The sequence below is a fragment of the Hemicordylus capensis genome, chromosome 3, assembly GCF_027244095.1.
Source record: "Hemicordylus capensis ecotype Gifberg chromosome 3, rHemCap1.1.pri, whole genome shotgun sequence".
NCBI classification, from domain to species: Eukaryota; Metazoa; Chordata; class Lepidosauria; order Squamata; family Cordylidae; genus Hemicordylus; species Hemicordylus capensis.
The window spans coordinates 313,909,799-313,928,412 of NC_069659.1; the positions used below are offsets into that span (position 1 = coordinate 313,909,799).

The 18,614-nt window shown below is 42.5% G+C and overlaps 1 protein-coding gene across 2 annotated transcripts in view; it reads right to left on the reverse strand.

Annotated features, from left to right (window-relative positions):
• GK5 (glycerol kinase 5) overlaps window positions 1–18,614 on the reverse strand; it is a 76,972-nt gene that overhangs the window by 21,685 nt on the left and 36,673 nt on the right. For both annotated transcript variants that reach the window (XM_053311258.1, XM_053311256.1), the window contains 3 exons: window positions 6,632–6,758; window positions 2,868–2,972; window positions 1,462–1,556 (listed from right to left, as the gene is read on the reverse strand). In XM_053311258.1, coding sequence (XP_053167233.1) covers window positions 1,462–1,556; window positions 2,868–2,972; window positions 6,632–6,758 — 327 coding nt within the window. The remainder of the gene's footprint in view (window positions 1–1,461; window positions 1,557–2,867; window positions 2,973–6,631; window positions 6,759–18,614) is intronic.

The window sequence follows — 18,614 nt, forward strand, 5'->3', positions numbered from 1 at the left end:
TTTACTTGCCAGAAAACTGAGGAAAAGCACAGCTGGAAGAGATCCAGACCATGACCATGGAGTCTAGGTTCTGTGGCTTTCTCATTGTGGAGAAGGCATTTCTGGTTACAGACCACTCTCATGAAAGTGCAGACCGCAGTCAGAAGGGCTCTTGGGTTTTTACTGCTCATCCAGAAATGAATTCTATTCAAATCTCCCTGTCAGCAGTATCATTCCAGTATCTCTTTTAGTTCAAGTGACACTTGCCACCTGAACCCTTTTGCTATGACTCTCGAGTGTTTAGGTTCCTTTAGTTCCAATGCAGCCATCCATTTTCCATTAGGTGTCCCCCTGACACCCAAGGAACTGTCACCACCTCAGATTTCACCTCCCAGAATACAACACTCTCCTTTTATTTTCATAACTCTGCCTCAAAGTTTGCTCTCTAGCCAGGAAGCCACACAGTGCCCTTCCCTTCATAGAAGGAAGCCACTCTTCCCTGCTCTTTCCTAGTTTCCTTGCCTGAGCCTATTTGGGCTTCCTTTCTGTCTTAGTTTTGCTGCCATTTCTAGATGGCCTCAACTCCCTTTCTCTCCCTGGATCTGTCCGGGCTTTGCATGTTCCTCGCCCCACTCCCTTCTTTGGTCCTTTGGTTCCTTTACCTGAATGTGTTCAGGTCTGTCCCTGTACATTCTTCATTCCCCCTGTGCTTATTTCTGCCAACCCAACTCCCCTTCTGTGCTCAATCTTAGCTGGATCTTTCTCTGTTCCTCTTCCCCTTCCTCACCCTCCACCCGTACTCCTCAGTATAAACATATAAATAGCCAATATAACATACGCTTAACAAGTCAATATAGCAGATGTTAAGTATTAGTGCCTAGACACATGCATGTTCTGTGTAACATGGGAATGCCCCATGTGTTCCATATTATCCAAGTTCATGCTATACTCAATAATACAGAGTTTCTTAACCTTGGCCCCCAGATGTTGTTGGACTACAACTCCCATCATCCCCAGATATGGCCTTTGTGGCTGAGGATGATGGGAGCAGTAGTCCAAAAAAATCTGGGGGCCCAAGGTTAAGAACCCCTGAAATTATTTATTCATTCATTTATGTATTTATTTATAAAAATTTGGATTTAAGTCTGTGGTTGTGACTTTCTGGGGAAGCTGCTTACTTTAACCTTAGCCTAAAAGATCCCCAATAGGGCACGACAGCACTCCCCACATAACATGAATATTGCCTTAATTCAAAGTTTTTGGGTCTGTTGTTTGTAGGATAACTATAGGTTATTAGAGGGGTACTCTTACACTATACTGACATGGAATAAATAAATGGTTGAACTAATATATGTATTATAAAAAGTTGCAATCACGTATTTGGGTGGAGGGGGAAACAAGGCAGATGTCTGAGTTTAACAAAATAAAATTCCACTGAAATCAATATACATTTCAGTAATTTATTAAGGGCAGCATTTTTACCTGTAACCCACTAAAAGATGGAACAAAACAAACTCCTCCTGAATTTACAAGACTGTTGGCCATCTCTGAAGTCTCTTCAGCACTGGAAAAAAGATCTGTGAACACAGACAAGATGAGGGTTAATTTATGACAGTGTTTTTTAAAACACTGATAGGTGATACACTGTTTTTTCCTAGATTAAACATAGAGGATTTAAGTTACATTTATACTGCTTGAACTACCCCCCACAACATTGGGAAGCAGATTCCCTGCGACTGTTATCAGCCCACCCTCATCTTCCCTAGAATCTTCAGGGATGGGATGTACTTTCTGGGAAATGATGCTGCTTTTTTGGATATCCCTGCTGTCAGTGCTCCCTTTTTGGAATAGTATCACTTCATGTGTGTCAGAGGGTGAGGGCGGCAGGGGAGAGAAGAGAAAACCATGCTGTATTCAGCCTTCTGGCTTCAAAGACAGTGTGGTAGATTCATGCAACATGGTACTTTATTTTTTCAATGAACAGTTCATTCCCTCTTGCAGCACGTAGTTTAGAAATCACTGGCCAGTGTCATGACACTAAAATATTCCAGTAAACAGAAGTATTAATTTGATCACAAAACCTTGCCGTTCAAAAATATTTCTTTATTTAGCACACTAACAAGTCAACACACAACTGTCTGGCCCTCCTTCCCCTTAGCTATCCATGGAGCACCTTAGCCACACAGGACTATACTAACATACCCAGTGCCTCACTTGCCCTAGGGCAACTCTGCCAAGCAGCAGGCAAACCCCAGAGTTTTCCTCTCCTGCTGCAGAGCAGGAGAAGATAGTGTGGGAGAAGGCAATGATCCTTGGTGCATTAAGCAAAGGTAATCCGAGAGCACCTTGGCCAAGTACAGCCAAACCCAGCACGTTCCTATCCTACTCCAGGAAAAAAGCACTGGACTTTTGGGGTCCTTGGCCAAGATAACCTGCCAGTGAGGGGTGGGCAAGCATAATTGTGACTTGACAACCAAGGGTATCAAACAGTTGTGGAACACTGGCCAGGCACTGACCTCTGTCCCCCTCTCATATCAAAAGCCCCTTCATCCTTAGGCACCGCTCAGCTGGCCCTCAATTTACAACAATCTGCACTTACAGTCAGTAAAAAGGCAATACGGTAGCCATCCCCTTGCAGCTCCCTCATCCCCAAATTGAACTTAGGGCAGGTGTTTTAGATGTTCCTGGGCTCTCCACACCCAGATCTGGATGATCTCTCCAAATCCTCTTGACAACCCAATCACACCTTCCTGGTCTACTGCTGAAAAGTCTGCCAAGCCTATGGGACTTATTCAGCGACCCTGGTGAAAACTAGCAACTCAGTTATTTGTGATACTTTGCATCCTATGTTATTTATAGGCACAAAAGAGTAAATTCGAGCTACTCACCTAAGTCTTGAGCCCATTTTATAGCATTCCCAGTATCAGAAGCATTGGCTTCAGCTAAGTAGGTCAGCTCTTTTCCGATCTTCCAACCAACCAATGGATACAAGCCTTGAAGTAATAAAACAGACATCAGTAGCTATGCTCTATGTATGCACATATTTCTCAATTAAATTTCAATACTTAAGAGGTTCTAAAAGTCTATACTGAAAGAGAAAATATTCACATTTACGTTTACACACAAATGCTCTGGAAGAGGGGGAGAATGTCACAAGCCACAGCACTGATAAATACACTAAAGCCTAGGGTTCTCAAATTTGGGTCCATGGATGATGCTGGACTTCAACTCCCATAATGGCCGACCACCATTGTGGCTGGGAATTATGGAAACTGGAAGTCCAACAACATCTTGGGACCCAAGTTTGAGAACCCCTGTGCCAGTATTTTTACATGTATATACTGAAATGTTGCTGTCCTCCCATCACAGGCTCTTGTTAAGACTGAACTCTTAAGAAGAAGAAAAACAATGTCTGGGACCCAAAATGTTAGTTCAGGTGTGCTCAAGAGTTTGCAAGTGTCCAGTGGCCTTCCTATTATGACAAGTTGTCCAGTTCTGCACTGAAGTGTACTTAAAAAAACAAAAGCAAGCAATATCACCACAGGAAGTTATGTTAACATAATTTGCCATATTATATCCATTAATTAAAATACCTCAAGGCTTGCATTAATAAAATGAAAGGAATTTCTTAAAATGTAGTTTCAATTATTTTTGAAGCATTAGATAAACTTCTCATTTTGTATGAGTCTTTAAGATGTCATCATAACTCAGTTTTGTTTGTGAATTTACTGCCTGCTTTTCTACCACATGCCCTTCAAAGCAGCTAACAATAAATCAACATTGAAGCAATTCACTTAAAAACCAGCAAACACAAAAACCTAATCACAGAAGACAGCAGCAGCTCAGTAACAAAGTTTCAAAATGAATAATCACACAGATGGTGTGATAAAACTGGTGTTTCCCCCCCTACAAACTACCTGAATGTCTCAATGGAATGACTCTTGGAAGAAGTTTTATAATACAGGTGCCACCAAGGAAAAAGCCCCATCAATAGAAGGCACACAATTCACAACAGTGTTGGCACCCAAAGCAGAGGCCTCCAGCTGATCTTAACTCACAGTAATGCTGGGGGTGTATATATTGGAGGAGGTTCTCTCTAAAACCTAAACAGCATTTTGAATTTGACCCAGAAACAAACCAGTAACCAGTCGAGTTTATAAACCAGAGATGTCATTTGGTTCCTGTGACTGGCCCTAGGCCTGCTGAAGTTTTGGATTTATTTAAAGGGTAACCTTATGCAGGACATGTTATAATAGTTAAGTTAAGAATTTAGTAAAATAAAGTATGCAAGAAAGTTGCCAGATCCCTTGGGGTCCAAGGCACCTACAGAATATTATCCAAAATAGCATTAGTCATGAATAATCCCCATTGCAATAAATGAGATTTAAATTAATACTGACAAACTTGTATCATTGCTTTCAATGGTGGTTATTCATGACTAACTTCCTTAGCAGACCACCTTAGGTATCCTAAAGAAGGGGAAAGAGCTGGTGTACTAGCTAAATAGTACACCATAAAATACACTCATAAAATACATTCCTGGCCACAGCTATTACCTGAACACCCAGAAGCGCTCGCTTGCGCGCACTCTCTCTCTCTCTCTCTCTCTCTCTCTCTCTCTCTCTCTCTATATATATATATATATATATATATATTCCCCTTCTCTCTAAGGCATACCCTGTGGCTAATCCTGTGGGTGGCAGCTCTCACAAGAGTTCGCGAGCAGAAGCACCATGGTGATAGGGCAGTGGGGATTCCTTATGCTGATAAGGAGGAGGAGCCTGTGAGAGTAGATGCACCATGGTGATTGAGCACTGGAGATTCTATATGCAGATAGGGAGGAGCCTGTGGCACCATGAAGATTGGGCAGTGGGGATTCCATATGCAGATAGGGAGAAGGAAACTGTGATGGATGTTCTTGATTGTAGAGGAGCGGAATATAGACAGACAGACAGACAGTAGGATAGCCAGGTCTGTGAAGAGAAGGGTTGTGAGGGAGGAAAAAGCCCCTTCTGGAGGAGGAGGCTGCCGTTGTGTGAATGAGATGAGGAAACAGGATGAACAAGATCTGTTAACTCAGGAAGGGGGAGAAAGAAAGAAAGAAAAGAAAGGAGGAACAAAGGGGAAGAGTGGAGAAGAGAGAAAGAGAAAGAAGGGAGCGAAAGAAAGAAGGAAGGGTGAGGGATGGGCCTGGGCCTGTCAGTGGCCTGAAGGGAATGAGCAGCAGTGGCGGTGATTACTGGCAGCAAGGAAGGACCCAGTCAACCACTGCTGTTGTTTGGGGCTACCGAGGCCATTGATGGAGGGAGACAGGCAAGGGATGGGCCCGGGCCTGTCAGTGGTCTGAGGAGAATGAGCAGCCATGGCAGTGGCGGCAGTGAGGAAGGGCCTGGTCAACTGCTGCTGCTCCTGTGGGGAGAAGCAGGAGCAGAACTCGGGTGAGGATGGGGAGGTATCTGGGGATAGGGGGCTGCAGCTTGGCCAACAGGCACCAGCAACACTGCAGCCGCGACGAAGAATGGTGAGGGGGATGTAAAAGGATAGAGGAGTGACCAAGAGGGATGAAGGGGGTGGAATCAATGGGATGGATAAGGAGTAGCAGGAGTGCGGTTCAGGTGAAGGTGGAAAGATCTCTGAGATGAGGAGGCCTGTGGCAGGGGTGAGGGGAGCAATCAAGTACTAGCGCACAGATGCTCTGTGTGGGTTAAGCTAGTTACTCCTAAACTGTGAGTTTTCTTATGAAGGAAAAATGACCTCCATCTTTAACAGAGATATTTCTTCCAGTGGGGAAAAACAAAAAGATATCCTAAAGTGGGCTTACATCTGTTTATTCCCTAATATGAAGCAAGCATATTGGAACTTCAGTTACCCCGACACCATTCATAAGTTCTTTATGCCCCCAATACTATAGTTACTTACCCGAATGCTCCATCTTGCTCCTGCTGATTGACACAGTCAAAAGGTAGCCTCCACCCCATACAATCACCAATAAATATCCTTGACCATGATGAGAGTCTGCATGACTGACTGATCAATTTGCCTGTACAGACCTATTCCAAATACTAAAAACACTTCTAGTAGCAGCTGCCTTTTACATAAAAAGGATTATCTGATAAAAGGGAACATTTCAATGTGTGGCAGATGTTGGCACATATTAAGCACACCTCTTAGAATACTGTTTATTTAGGGGGTGTTCCACAATATGTTGTTCTCCAAGACAAACAACATTGCCCATCCCCATCAGCATGTAGGTAAGTCAGCATTCTCCAGCCATGCTGCCAAGGCAGCCTTGCGAGCACTTTTAGACTAGGCTACCAAGGCTGGCAGTGGTGGCAGGGACTTTCCTAGCTCAGTCCGGTAGGAGTATAAGTGCAACCCAGCAGGACAGAGAGATGGAAATGAACAGTATGTTCCAGTGAAGTGAGGAGGGGTGTTGGCACTGTACGGGAGGATGGAACCTATGTGGTGGGGGCCCAGGACTAGCATGAGGCAACTGCTTCACCCTGCCTCATGGAAAAGCTGTCCCTGTGTATGTCCTCTTATTAAATGTCTATGAACCTCATTACAAGATACTCTATTTGGAAATAACTATGCACACAATGCTTTCTGTTAGCCAGACTTTTAGTATATACAAAAAAAACCACAAGGTTACCTGTCCTAGATACATGAATTTTGCTTCCAGTGTTAATATCCCAAAATGAACCAGTCCCCATGGTAATTTTAATGTCACCTTCATCAAAACAACATTCTCCAAACATGGCTGCCTGCTGGTCTGCCACCTACAATACAAAACCAGACAGCAAGTTTTCAGGTAGAAATCAATGGCCTAAAAGGGAAAGTGTGCCGTTGAGTCAATTTCCACTTCTGGCGCCCACAGACCACTGTGGTTTTCTTTGGCAGAATACAGGAGAGGTTTACCATTGCCTCCTCCCGCACAGTATGAGATGATGCCTTTCAGCATCTTCCTATATTGCTGCTGCCCAATATAGGTGTTTCCCATAGTCTGGGAAACATACCAGCATGGATTCGAACTGGCAACCACTAGCTGGGTAGTCAAGACATTTCCCCAATGTGCTATTAGGTAGCATCAATGGCCTAGACATCCATTAACATTTTCAAGTAACAGGTAATTTTATCCCTTCTCTGTATTAGAGTATTTACTTTGTTTATTTTAATTTTCAACAGAAATACAACAACGAACTGTAAGGATATATTTGCAGATCAGGTTCTATGAAAATCACAGTTCTATAGTCAAGAACAAGGCAAGCATTTTCCTCCCTTCCCGTTTTTAGGTCTTGATATCCAGTGGAAGCAGCTATTCAATAGAATGTTTTCAACAAGACGAAAGATAAGAGACCAAAACAAACAAACAAACCCCACTTTCCCCACCTAATTGTACAATTAAAATACCAGCCCCCCACTTTTCCCTCCCCCCTTTCCCCTCCCCCTCCCCTTCTTCTTTTTCTAGTGTAAAATATGATCCTAGCAAATTTACCAAGAGTAAATGTAATTTAGTGATGAGTTAGATATGTAGCCAGCACCTCTCCCATCTACAGGTGAAACTCAGAAAATTAGAATATCGTGCAAAAGTCCATTAATTTCAGTAATGCAAATTAAAAGGTGAAGCTGATATATGAGACAGACGCATTACATGCAAAGCAAGATAAGTCAAGCCTTAATTTGTTATAATTGTGATGATCATGGCGTACAGCTCATGAAAACCCCAAATCCACAATCTCAGAAAATTAGAATATTACATGGAACCAAGAAGACAAGGATTGAAGAATAGAACAATATCGGACCTCTGAAAAGTATACAGTGTACTGTGCTTGATTGGCCAGCAAACTCGCCTGACCTGACCCCATAGAGAATCTATGGGGCATTGCCAAGAGAAAGATGAGAGACATGAGACCAAACAATGCAGAATTGCTGAAGGCATCCTGGTCTTCCATAATACCTCATCAGTGCCACAGGCTGATAGCATCCATGCCACACCGCACTGAGGCAGTAATTGCTGCAAAAGGGGCCCAAACCAAGTACTGAATACATATGCATGCTTATACTTTTCAGAGGTCCGAATTCAAACAAAGGTAGATAAGGGTTGTTGGGCTATTATTTCTTGCCCAGAAAATAGTTTTGTTTAGGAACATGAATATTTTGTAAATCCTGAGCTCCTCCAATAAGTTAACGTTTGTTTTCCCCGGCGGGGGGGGGGGGGGAGAAAGGAGTCTTGTTCTAGGAATGAGCTCATTAAAGAAGGCACTGGTGCTAGCACAGGTTGCCTTGTATCTCAAACCAGAAGGATGAACAGGTATGGGTTATCCTTGATGGCAGGGGTGGAGCGACAATTGGGTGTATGTGTCCAAAGAACATGCACCACTCTACCTCCAGAGCCACATCACCCTGCCTCAGGGGCTGCCTCGCTCGCCTCCCACTGCTGGTCAGCTGTTCCTGCCCACTGCCATGCTCCTCTTTGTGGCACACTGTGCTGTTCATCCCCAGCAGTGTACAACGTTCCTGCAGCCCACTGTTGCTTCCCAGCCACTCGGGTTTCTGACCCCAAGGTGACTGGACATGCATGTTCTTCATTCCCAGATGCCTCAAGGCCAGAGCCGGCTGGAGCACAAATTGTAGAAGCGGGAGATTGCCATCACTGTCACCATCATCACCGGGAGGCCACTGCCGGGCTAGCAAGCAAGCCACTGCTGCTCTAGGAGAACTGCCTGTGAGAACACAGGCCGCTGATGCCCTCCCTATGCCACTGCCTGATGGTAATTCGTCCTTTTTTTGGTTTTTGCTATAAGGTTTTTTCAGTTGTATATGGATGACAAAAGGGTCTTCCATATTTGCCCATGGAAGAGCCTGACAAATAGCCAACGTTTAGGGATGAAAGAGAGTAAGGTAGACTCATAATATAATTGTATGTTTGCCTATTTCAAACCTCTTCTAGAAGTTTGCTGTTGTAGAATTAATTTTTGTATTCCTGGCTTTGTGTATTTCCACCCAAGTTTATCTAGAGTTTGTTGTCATGTCTGCATTTGAAAACTGGAGAGGTTGACTAGACTTTTTTTTTGCAATAGGAAGAGAATTTTAGTTAATATGACCATTTTGATAAGTTGAATCCTCTGTAACCAAGATAAGTTCAAGGAGTTGCAATTGCTAAGATTCTGTTTAATCTTATGAAATAATGGTTTATAGTTGATATTGAAGAGTGGAAAGTTTCCTGTTCGGATCCAAATACCAAAGTGATTTCTACTTTGATGGTGCAAATTTAAATTGGGATAAACATAAGTGATTTTCTTCTTCTTGAGGTAGATAATAATTTGCAATAATAGATCTATTAATGTTAACTGTGAAACCTGATGCCTCCTTATATTCTTCTGGTGTAGTGTTCAAGGTGGGCATTGACTGAGTAGGCCTGGATACGTATAAAGTAACAACATCAGCATATAGACCAATTTTATGTTCCATCATGCCCACTTAAATCCTTTAATCTGAGTGGAGACTCCTATGGCGTTTGCTAAAGGCTTGATGGGTAGTGCAAATAATAATGGAGACAGCCTTGTCTATTTCCTCCTTTATTTCTCTGCTGTCAGATTGTATCCATTTACCAGTAGTTTAGCAGTAGGGTGAGTGTAGAGAGAATGGATTAGGTTTTTACATTTGAATCCAGTTGGGTTTTTCTAGTATCTGATGCAAGAATTTGGGTTCTAGCCTATCAAAGGCTTTTTCAGCATCTAAAGCCAGAAAGGTTAGTAATTTGTGATTAATTTTTGCCCAGTTATTACAGTGTCCTCCCTATATTATCTGATAAATGTCTCTTAGGTATGAAGCCGGATTGGTCTAAATGTATAGATTGTTCTATAAAGTTATTAAGTCCTTTAGCCCATATAGTTGTGAACAGTTTTCCATCTTGATTGAGGAAAGATACTGGTCTATATGATCCTGGGTTAGTGTGTTCTTTATCTGCTTTTGGAATCAAAGTTATGTATAATTTTGTATACATATGCTGTCTGGCTGATGCATTCTCCACACACTGTTGCCTTGAACACTTCCCAGACTGTTTGAAAATCAACTCCATAATCAAGATTATTTTCAAAATAAGTATTCATTTTTTCTTCCAGTTCTTTAATTACATTTGGTTATTCAAGAAAGATTAGTTTAATCTCCAGAAGTTTCCTTTTGTGTGTCCATTTTCTCCAAATATTAGTGAACATGATATCCAACTCTCTTATTTATCATATTTTTATACTGCCTAATATGTACAGCTGTAGGCGGTGTACAAAATTTAACACAATATAAAACAGTAAAGAGTTAAAATTTCACAATACGCAGTAAAAATAGTCTCATCAAACAAAAACAAATTAAACATATTCGCTTCATATAAGTTTTTTAGTAAAGCATTTGTAATGCAGAGGTAGTCTAATCTCGAATATAACTGTGCCTGGCTAACAGAATGTATACTCAATTTCATTTGGATATAGCATTATCCAAGTGTCTGTAAAAATCATATGTGTCTTAATTTTGCTATAGGGATTTTAGAAGAGGGTTGGACATTTCTGTTTTGAGTTGAATTTATCAAGTATATGATTCATAATTGCACTGATCACCCTCTATTATCCACTTTGTTATTTTTGCAGACTGATTTTTTGAAAGAGTTTTTACAGGAATGAATGTTGATTATTATTAGGTGTATATATTGAACCTAGTATTATTGACTGATCAAGAAGTGTACCTTCAGAAAGAATGTAGTGTCCAGACATATCCTTAGGTACCTTCAAAGGTTTAAGAGGGCAGTTCTTAAAGAGTAAAATGGCTGTTCCTCTGGATTTGAAGGATCCTGAAGAGATAAATGAGGAACATAGGAAGCTGCCTTATACTGAGTCAGACCATTGGCCCATCAAGCACAGTATTGTCTTCACAGATTAGCAGCAGTTTCTCCAAGGTTGCAGGCAGGAGTTTCTCTCAGCCCTATCTTGGAGATGCCAGGGAGGGAACTTGGAACCTAGATGCTCTTCCCAGAGCGGCTCTATTTCCTAAGGGGAATATCTTAGTGCTCACACACGTAGTCTCCCATTCATATGCAACCAGGGTGGACCTTGCTTAGCAAAAGGGACAATTCATGCTTGCTATCACAACACCAGCTCTCTAAAAAGTGTTGTCACATTTTGATTTGAATGAGTTTGTTGTAAAAAGTTTGTGTCTGCTTGATGTTTATGTAATGTTTTGAATACTTTGGACCTCTTGATGCAAGAACCTAGTCCACTGCAATTTACTGAGAATTTTAAAAAGTTGTTCATTAACCATTGTAAGATAAAGACATTGCTGTTAAACTAGATATTAACACAAGAGCTTGTAAAAGCAAGTTCAATTGGCTGGTAAATAGGATTTTACAATAGCTGGTGAAATTAGTCAAAACCCCAAAGCCCTCTATTTTAGACCCAATTAGCACCCCGCCCCCGGTAATCTCAGCATTGTCAAGATGACAGAGTAACCCTACTATATCAAAGATGAAACAATTTAACCAAAGTTAAACAGTAACACAGGTGCTGTGTGTGTGTGTGTGTGTGTATATACACACACACACACACATACTTGCATTGCATTTTGAGGGTAATTAAAAACCCTCCCCCCCATGAGTTTCAGTCTTTTGTCAGTCTATTAAATATTGTTCATAATACTCCATATTCAGACATCACAAACTCATAACTTATTGACAGTAATTATTTTAGTAGTATATTGCAGTTTTCTTGTATCCCTCTCCTCTTAAAAATAAAGATAGAAGGTGGGGATTAGGCAAATATCAGATGATATTCTGCCTTGACCAATTTAATATCCATTTCCTATGGCTCAAGTTGTTTAAGTAAGTGTGTGTGTGTGTGTGTGTGTGTGTGTGTGTGTGTGTGTGTGTGTGTGTGTCTATGAGTCATTAAGTAGAGGAACATCACAGGGAATATGATAGATAGTGAATCATCTGAAAGAAGAGTATTTTACCTATGACCACCCACCCACCCCACTTGAACAGTCAGGATATTATAGGAGTGAAGAGGTGAGGAGAGAGACCCCATCCCAATAAGTTACTCAAGTCTCCTCCACCAATCCCCATAAATCAACCAAACAGAAGACTCAACGCAGCAGTTACGGAAGGAGGGCCAAGGGGCACAACCAACAGTCAAGTATCCAAAAGAATAAGGTTCTGGGCAACCCACATCCCAGCCCAGACAACCCTTATCAGCATAAGGAGTAATAATTAAGATTGTGAAGGGAGGGATTTCAACCCAGTAATTCACTCAAGTCTCCTCCTTTGATCCCCATAATAATCCAAAAGGAAGTTCACCACAATAGCAAGGGCGTGCAGCAAGCAGTGAAATACCCCAAACAATAATGTCTTATGCTGCGCTCCTCCGCCCCTCCCTCCCCCGACAACCCATGGCAGTAACCTCAAACCGATGTGATAAGTGCTGTGGGAACGGAGAGAGGGCAGGGGGCTTCATTCTAGGGAATTATTAGGATTCTCCCATCCAATTCCCATAATTACCCAAACAAACAATGTATTTATCTTATCATTAATCAGTTTGTTGCTTCTAAAACCACCCCCCACGACAATTTAAAGTTGTTTATTATAAAGTTTTTCTGTGCTTTTTATCTTGTTACATGTCTTCCATCAATGTGTCCACTGTAATTCAGGTTTGGATTCCTGATTTCTTATCTGGGCAATTATTTTTTCCATTTGAATTTTTTTTTTGTATTGAAGTTGTTATTTCTTCAGGTTATTTCAGAGAGGCCCCAGATAGGCAAGAGGTCTTCACCAATGTCCAAGTCTTTGCCCAATAATGTTGATCGTTTATGCCAGACTTGAAGTAAAAATAGAGAGCCCCATTGGTTAGGGATATTCACAGCTACTAACACTGTTGTAATTAGCATTGCTTGTCATCTTCTATGCTAAGTCTCCGGAAATATGTCCAGAAACATTGGAATTATTTTATTCATGTGTTGAAAATTCCCACAATGTCTAGCTTCTTATAGAATCTTGTTTTTAGTATTAATGTCTGGAAATTTAGTGACTGCATCTCTGGGAAGCTGGGCTGAAGTCAGTGTTGGGGGAGTTTATGATAGCGTTTTTTAGTTGGAGTTCTTAACTCAACCATGAAACAATGGATGAGATAATGCCTGGTCCCTCTAGTTTCTCCTCACAGCCCCTGAAGTGAATAGAGTCTCTTCAAATTTAATTCTCTAAATTCTCGATCTGAAGAAGGCATTCCTCCTTAGTTTTCGGCTGAGCTTGTACTTCTTTTTGAATGTCCATTGCAGTATCTGTGGCTTTAATGATGCCTGCAGCTCTTTGTTTAAGGTTTTCCATCTGTTTTTGTATGGGTTGCAACATGACTTGTATTTGTGCCAGAATGGAGCATTGGTTCATTCACTGTGAAGGCTTCTTCTTGCTGCTGCATCCAAGGACGCCTTAGTGTGGGTTATGCTTCTCCACATGGCTCGAAGGCAGGACTATGCAAATTAAGTTGGAGCCTTTAAGAGCTAGGGGAGCATGGCCCCACCCATTTCTTTTAGGCCACGAGGCAAAGAGTACCTCAAAGTTAAACAGTGATCAGAAAACATACAGCAAGCACAATTGCAAACATGAGTAAAAACAAACCCTAGAGTGTCAGGAACAACTAGCAGACAGTCTGAAAAATAAATCCCAAAAGTGCCATAGAGAAAAGGAGGCGTGGGTGCTGAAGGGAGGGTCGAGACATCCTTGAGTGGAACAGCAAGAAGCAGCCTTCATGGTGAGTGAACCAATGCTCCATTCTTTGCTACTGCAATCCAAGGACATCTCAATGTGAGGACATACCACAGCCTCAGCTCCAGCTAAGGAGGAAGTACCCCCATCTACTTCAGAGGAAACACCAGCTGGAAAACTCACCTCCCAAAAGCCACTTGGGCAGAGGTGAAGGGAATCCAATTCCTATTGTCTTATGTATAGACTTATTCATCTGTGGGGCAAAGTCTAAATTTTATTTATTTATTAATTATTTGATTTGATTTGTATACCGCCCTTCCAAAATGGCTCAGGGCAGTTAGCCCTGAAATAGCGGGAACGTCTATGTGAAGCCTCTGAACTTTCTGGTTCTTGCCCGTCAGACCACTCCCCTTCTTCTCTGTCTGGGTGTTCAGGTTCTGACACACCAGAGGGTCCCCTGGACCTCTCAGGAATCCTCCATTGGGATGGGCTCTTCATCCAAGGGGATAATAGGTCCTGGAGTAGATGGTGGCTTAGCTATAAGGTTCTGAGGGCTCTCGCTGGGGGAAGGCTCTGGTATCGTGGGGGTGGGCCTTCTAGGGTCAGGCAAGTTAGGACCCAAGAGTTCAGAAGAGTGTACGCTCTTTTCCCTCTTGCTTAGCTCTAGACTCCCCCATTTTAGATTTCTTAAAACATGTTTTTGCGCACGCCCCCCGGTGCCTTTTTAGAGGAAGAGCTCCCTGAGGCAGAGGATGAAGCACTTGAGGGAGAAGATGGTCCCCCTCTAGTCCGCTTTTTAATTGGTAATAACGTTCAAATGAGTGTGCCAACATATCTACAAACCAACAGCAGCAACTAGGTGGCATGTCTGTAGGCATCTGGTTAAAGTCTGCTGAACTGGCATAGGCTGGAAGTTTCAAAACCCCCTGGGGCTTGCTAGGGCAGGGAGGAAAGCAGAAAAAGAAGAAAGCATCAGCCCAGTATGGACCGAGCTCACTGGTTGGGCTGCCTGCTCTTGCCGCAGCGTTCCTGGTGACCACCATCCTTGCTCCCAAGGAGACCTTTGAAGCTGGGCCCTGGCTGGATCCTGCACCCTCCAGTGAGGCTGCAGCCCATTCACTGGTGGCACAGCGCTTGTCCTTTGCTGTGACCGACATGCCGCTGGTGGAGGCAATGGCGTCTGGCAAGGAAGCTGGGGCATTCCCAGCAAGCACGTGCTCCACAAAGCTCAGGAGAGCAGATGGAGATGGCACCGCCGCTATTGCTGCTGTGGCTCAGGCTACCCCAACGGCGGGGAGTGGAAGCGAGGTGGCTGCCTGGTCCACCCCCAACTCAGAATCCCCCTTTTTGCAGGTGTTTGCCCAAACTCACAGCTGGATGGCGGGAGGTTGGGGTTTTTACACTCTCTAGAGGCTCTTTAGGCAGTTGCAGTAATGCAGCCTCCTGAGTGGGTTACCGGCTGCCTGAAAGGCCTTTGGAGGGCCTTGCTGTTGCTTTACCTTTGGGACACTAATGTAAACTTTGTGTTTAGCTTGGTCCATGCCACAAAAGGAAAGAAAGACTACAAGAAAAAGCAGTGGAAGGAGGAGGGGAGCAAAATTGAAAATAAAACTAAAGCTAACCTCTCCCCTATTTCTCTCCCCCCCCCTTTTTTTTTAACGAGATAGAATTTCATAAGATCTTTGGACAAAGAAACAAAGCTGATGGATAAATGGAAAAAAGTGAAGAAACAAGGAAGCAATAAGAGAAAAACAGAACACACTGCCGGGAGCCCAACACAGGACTAAAAGAACTGGGTGGGGCCATGCTCCCCTGGCTCTTAAAGCCTTCAACTTAATTTGCATAGTCCTGCCTTTGAGCCACGTGGAGAAGCATAACCCACATTGAGATGTCCTTGGATTGCAGCAGCAGAGAATATCCATTTTGGTTTTTTGGATTTCTGTTAAGACCAAATGACTTTCTTCAGAATGCTGAATTGGTACAGGCAAATGACATGCATTTTCTTCAGCAATTTGGCTTCAGTTTGTGTCCAAGACTTAGATGGTGAATCAATCATTTGTGGAATTATGAGATAGTCCTTGAGTTCTTTTTTCTAATGAGGGTGTTCTCTAAGTGTTTCAGTGCTGAATTTTCAAAAGTTATGTGGATAGATTGACACTTTTCAATCTTTTCAAGGCAGATTTCTGGCTCTGAGATACTGAGTTCAAGAATTAATCACCTGCCATTTATTTATTTCCAATTTTTAAGGTAACACTTTTGGCCTCATTTGTCAAATAAATGCGAACAAATGAGATTCTTCCAGGTTTTTTTATTCAGTATCACCATTTTGTGAGATAAGGTACTGAATTAAATGAACACTTGATTGCTATGTATTGAAACAGCCAATTTCAGACACATATTTTTACATTTCTGTCTACATCTTTTGATAATGGAGAACCTATAGGGGTGTGTGAAGCTTCAGTGGCCAGATCAAAGCAGGCCACTTGGTCCACTTTGACCCAAACCCAAATACCAGCCAGTTTGGTGTGAACTGAGTTGAACTGAGCACGATTTGGCCTGCTTTGATTCAGCCTCTCCTATATCCTCACCACTCCTAGTAAAACTTAGCAAGGTTGAGACAGGAGACTGGGCAGGCTGTTTTTCAACTTCACTCACAGGAAGAAGGGAGCAGTTCATTCCACAGTTTCAGTTTTAAAAAAACTTCCAGGAGGATTTTTTGGAGTCTGAGAAAGCCTACCTTCCCAGGAAACCCTGTACCTTTCCCAGTGCTGCAAGGAAAGAAGTTAAAAACAACAAACAACAGCAACAACACACACACACACACACACACACACACAGAGTTGGATTTTTTTTTTTTAATGAAGCAGTGGAAGCAGGTGCTCACTCACTACCAGGAGCAAGCCTACCCAGCCTTGACCTGACTAGGGGTTGGGTAAGTGGTGGGAAAGGGAGAAGGGGCTGAAGCTTTGGTCCAAATTGAACCAACTTCTTTGATTCAGTCCAAAGCAAATTGGACTACCCCCTCAAAGCACTGATTCAAGTTGGGAACTCCTCCAAAACAGTCCTGGACTTTCACATAGCCATTCCAAAGTGCTTGTGCAATTCTACTCTGTGGTTTATGCTTGCATACTCATAAGGATTATCAGGGTTGGTTCTTCCACTGTGCTTTTTAAGGATTACAGTTACTCACAACAATACTAATCTACTTTTTGTACTACTTCTCACTCATGTAGTTTACAATCACATTTCTCATGCATCACTAAGAAAACTATCCAACTATAAAAGCCAGCACCTGTCCACCTAGATTTCAAATTGCAGACAAACCAGGGGAGCAAAACATTTGCCTAGCCACATAGTTTGAGAAATTGCACAGTTCTTATTCTTAACAGTGGCCTAAACTGACCGCATATGTGAAGTGCTTCTGCTCATGGGAACATGGGAAACTGCTATATGTTGAGGCAGACCAATGGTCCATCTATCTCAGTATTATTTACATAGACTGACAGCAGCTTCTCCAAGGCTGCAGGCAGGAGTCTCTCTCAGCCCTATCTTGGAGATGCCAGGGAGGGAACTTGTAACCTTCTGCTCTTCCTAGAGCAGCCCCATCCCCTAAGGGGGATATCTTACAGTGCTCACACATGTAGTGTCCCATTCAAATGCAAACCATTTGATCTGAGCCACCCTGAGCAATAGTATACTGGAGGGGCAGGGTATAAATATTTTAAATAAATAAAATAAACCACGGAAGACTCTGCTTAGCAAATGGGACAATTCATGCTTGCTACCACAAGTTTTGGGGAATTGTTCCCTGCCCCTGCAGCCACCCATATTGCATCTACATTATTTGAGAGATTCTCATGATCCTCAGGAATGGCTTTGGAGTGGGTTTGCGGGGGCTGCAGGTGGGGGGGATTGCTTGTGTGAACACTCTTACAAAGCACTCGTGTGGATGCTACCCAATGACTAGGATATAATGTTAGCATTTTGGATTGAAGTTGAGCAGCAGACTACAGGTTTAGGCCAGGTATATAGTTTCAGAATACCATCCAGGCAGTACCTAAGCCAAGACAGATCCAAGAAGCCAAAAAGTTAAAAATCAAATTTCAAGGCTGCAATCCTATGGACACTTACCTGGGGGTTTGCGCCAACTGAACACAATGGGACTTATATCTGGCATGCATAGAATTGAGTTGTAAAGTGTTTACTAGTTTCAGAGATAGCCACTTCTCGGTAAGGTCCTGTCCTGAGTCAAGGCCCGAACACATACTAGTGGCAAAAGTTCTTAGAGCAAAAATGACAGCCTGAACCCAACAGAATCTACAAAAGCTTATGAAAAATGTCTCTTTTGTACTAGATTTACTAAAATACTAGTATGGAAACATAGTAGCGAAGATAATTTTTCAAATGGCAGGATCCTTGGCTAACTGGGGGAGAATATATATGCACTTTTCAAAGGGGGAGAATAACTGTCCCTATCTGACCCAACACAGCATCTCTCCAATGGCTGTTTGTTGGTGGCTCCCTTGTATTGCTTTTCAGATTGTGAACTCCTTTGGAGCAAGGTATCATTTTCATTTTATTTGCCATGTAAACTGCTTTGAGAACTTACTTTGCTGAAAAACAACAAATCATAATAAATACTGAGAAACCATATCCTCTGCCATTAACAGGCATGTTCTGTCAGACAATGAAATTAATTCCAAAAGACTGCAGCTCATATATGCAATTGCATAGGACACTGAATTTTTATTCATGAATGGAATCTCTTTGTTGGAAGCCAAAATAGTGTGCAGGACTGGCATGACATACTCTGGAGGGGGACCAGTGCTCCTGCATTTAAAAAACTGTCACTCAACTCTTCAGTTTTAAAAGGAAACCTCCCAAATACAGGTGCCCC